The 2,841-nt window shown below is 44.8% G+C and overlaps 1 protein-coding gene across 1 annotated transcript in view; it reads left to right on the top strand.

The window, feature by feature from the left end:
• Positions 1-2,841, top strand: part of LOC105536617 (chromosome unknown open reading frame, human C9orf3) — a 404,528-nt gene that overhangs the window by 77,483 nt on the left and 324,204 nt on the right. The window contains 1 exon segment of the mRNA XM_011976020.1: positions 1,624-1,869. Coding sequence (XP_011831410.1) covers positions 1,624-1,869 — 246 coding nt within the window.

Here is a 2,841-nt window from a genome sequence, read left to right as displayed (position 1 = left end):
CTGGCCTTGGGTAAGTGAAAGGTGCTTCGTACATTTGGAGAGGAATTGTTGCATTCTGCCCATATTGGGACATGCCAGCATCTTAAGATTTTTCATTATTCACTGTGAATCAAGTGAGCACCTGTAGTTAGAACTGACTGAGTGCGGTGGCTCGTGCCTGTGATTCCAGCACTTTGGGAGGCTGAGGCAGGAGGATCATTTGAAGCCAGAAGTTTGAGACCACTCTGGCTTACAAAGTGAGACCCCATCTCCAGACCCCATCTCTTAAAAAAAAAATAGAACTGCATGTGGCATGGCAACATGCGTGTAGTCCTAGCTACTCAGGAGGCTGAGGTAGGAGGATTGTTTGAGCCCAGGAGTTGGAGGCTACAGTGAGCTATGACCCTGCCACTGCAGTCCAGCCTGGGCAACAGAGTGAAACCCTATGTTAAATAATAATAATAATGATAGGCCAGGCGCGGTGACTCATGCCTGTAACCCCAGCTCTTTGGGAGGCTGAGGCGGGTAGATTAACTGAGGTCGGGAGTTTGAGACCAGCCTGGCCAACATGGAAAAACCCCATCTCTACTAAAAATACAAAATTAGCCGGGCGTGGTGGCGGCCCCTGTAATCCCAGCTACGCGGGAGGCTGAGTCAAGAGAATCACTTGAACCTGGGAGGTGGAAGTTGCAGTGAGCTGAGATCACGCCACTGCCCTCCAGCCTGGGAAACAGAGCTTGACTCCATCTAAAAAAAAAATAATAAAATAAAATAAATAATAATGATTAGAGGGGTTTTTCATTGTGTTTCAATAAAAGACATGTTAGCAGGTGAAAAAATGGAGTACTGTTGGATATAGGTTTGAGTAGATAAGTTCTCTTGAGGCCTGTGAGTCAGGTTCTAGGAATTCTCTTTCAGTTCCGCCTTTGATGGAATAACTGGCAGTGGTCAGATGAAGCAGGCGGGGGTCTGATCTGCTTCCTTAAAAGGTTGGCTCAGTTAAATTTGTACTGAAAGTGGGTTGGGAAAAATACTGTATCAAAAGTGCCTCTGTATTCCTTAATAACAGCTTTTGATGGGCTGTGAAAAGAACATCCAGATTACTATTCAGTAAAATGGTTTGTGTTCTTTTGAGGAGTTTGAGCCTGTAACTTTCGTTGGGTTCATGGTTCTGCCTCAGTCCAAGTCTTTTCTTCTAGGTAATCCCAGAATTGAATCTTTAACTTGTGTGTACTGCTCCTTCCTTTCTGAGTTAGAAATTGTCTCTAATTTGGAGATTGTTCATATGGTGATACTTGAAAACACCTAATCGAGGGCAGGAATTGTTTGTATTTTGGTGAGAAGTTTTACTGTTTTTGAGTCTTAGAGGTCCCCCCACAACAAAGTTAATTCTAAAACAAGATTTTAGTGCTTTCACTTACCTTAGATTGAAGCTAGTCTGTTGATTCAAACACACGAGTAAGTTTTTATCCTGTAAATTTTCACTGCTGCACAGAGCCAAACCAAGAATTGAAATGAACAGTCTTTGCTTGTGACTCCGTCTGAACCTCTGTCTCCTAAGCGTTGTCTACGTCTGCAAGATTGCCTCACCTCCACAGCAAGAATGATAAACATGGTTTACCATTTATTTTGTGTTGTTCCCAGGCATGTTGGTGTTTGCAGTCACATGGAATATCCCTGCCGCTTCCAGAACGCTTCTGCCACCACCCAGCAGATCATTCCTCATCGTGTCTTTGCCCCTGTGTGCCTCACGGGTGCCTGCCAAGAGACCCTTCTGCAGCTGATCCCTCCTTGCCTCTCAGCAGCACATTCTGTTCTGGGAACACACCCATTCTCTCGGCTGGATGTTCTCATCGTCCCTGCCAACTTTCCAAGTCTGGGGATGGCCAGGTATGTTGTTCCGTTGTGGCACTTGGGGTACGTACATTTTGGAAATTCTTTGACTATGTCTTGCTTTCCTTGAGCTCTGTCAGAGCTGTCATTTGATTAGAATGGAAGGGCTGTGGTTGCTCATGCTTGGACATCTCATTGCTGCCTTGAGGAACAATTTTAATGCAGACTCCCTCATGCATGAGCCTTTGAGTGTCGTGGGCTCAGTTCAGACTGTGTTGAAAAGAAAAGGCTCACATTGTTGCTGGGACTGAGAATGCAGAGTGCCCCTGAGTGGTGAGTGTTGGGTCATGGCTGATCAGTGGCTGTTAGCTTGGATGATGATGGCGTAGTGCTAATGAGCCCAAGGTTATAGCATCGGGCTCTGGGCACAGTAACATGACTTGGTCCCAAGGCCGCAGGCTGCTCACCTAATCCTGACCAGCTGTCTCGTCCATTCTCACCACTGGGCACAAGGGCACCGACTTGAGAGCCCCTGTGTCAAACAGACTGTGGATGGATCAGTGTAAATCCATCCCTACTGCCAGAAAAACAGCTCAAAGCAGATGACTTACTGTGGGGGGCAGAGAAGGAGTCACGTGCTACTGTTTTTTAATATAATAAATGCACTTTTGCTATTGTGTCTTGGTTTGGCTCCCTGTATTTATGTAAGCTAAAATCTGTTCATTAATGCCATTGTTCAGTCATTAATGGGTGTCTGTGTTCCAGTGAGAAAAGATAGAGAATGTGCTTGGTTATATTTCCATTTGAAAATCTTAATCATTAACAGTGAATATGCTTGACTGAGGATGGGAAAAATAAGCTCATCAAAACATGTGACTTCAAGTTTTTCCCTATTAGTCAAGGAAATTCCTGTTGCCAGTTAATTCCCATGCTTTTGAGCAGCTGTCATGTGTGGTGTTTTCCCTGAAAACTGCACACATTCTTAGTAAAATCATGAGCAGAAAAGAACTGACCAGAACATTTGCTTTT

The sequence above is a fragment of the Mandrillus leucophaeus genome, unplaced genomic scaffold (assembly GCF_000951045.1).
Source record: "Mandrillus leucophaeus isolate KB7577 unplaced genomic scaffold, Mleu.le_1.0 Scaffold161, whole genome shotgun sequence".
NCBI lineage: Eukaryota > Metazoa > Chordata > Mammalia > Primates > Cercopithecidae > Mandrillus > Mandrillus leucophaeus.
This window is presented reverse-complemented; position numbering and strand designations above follow the sequence as displayed.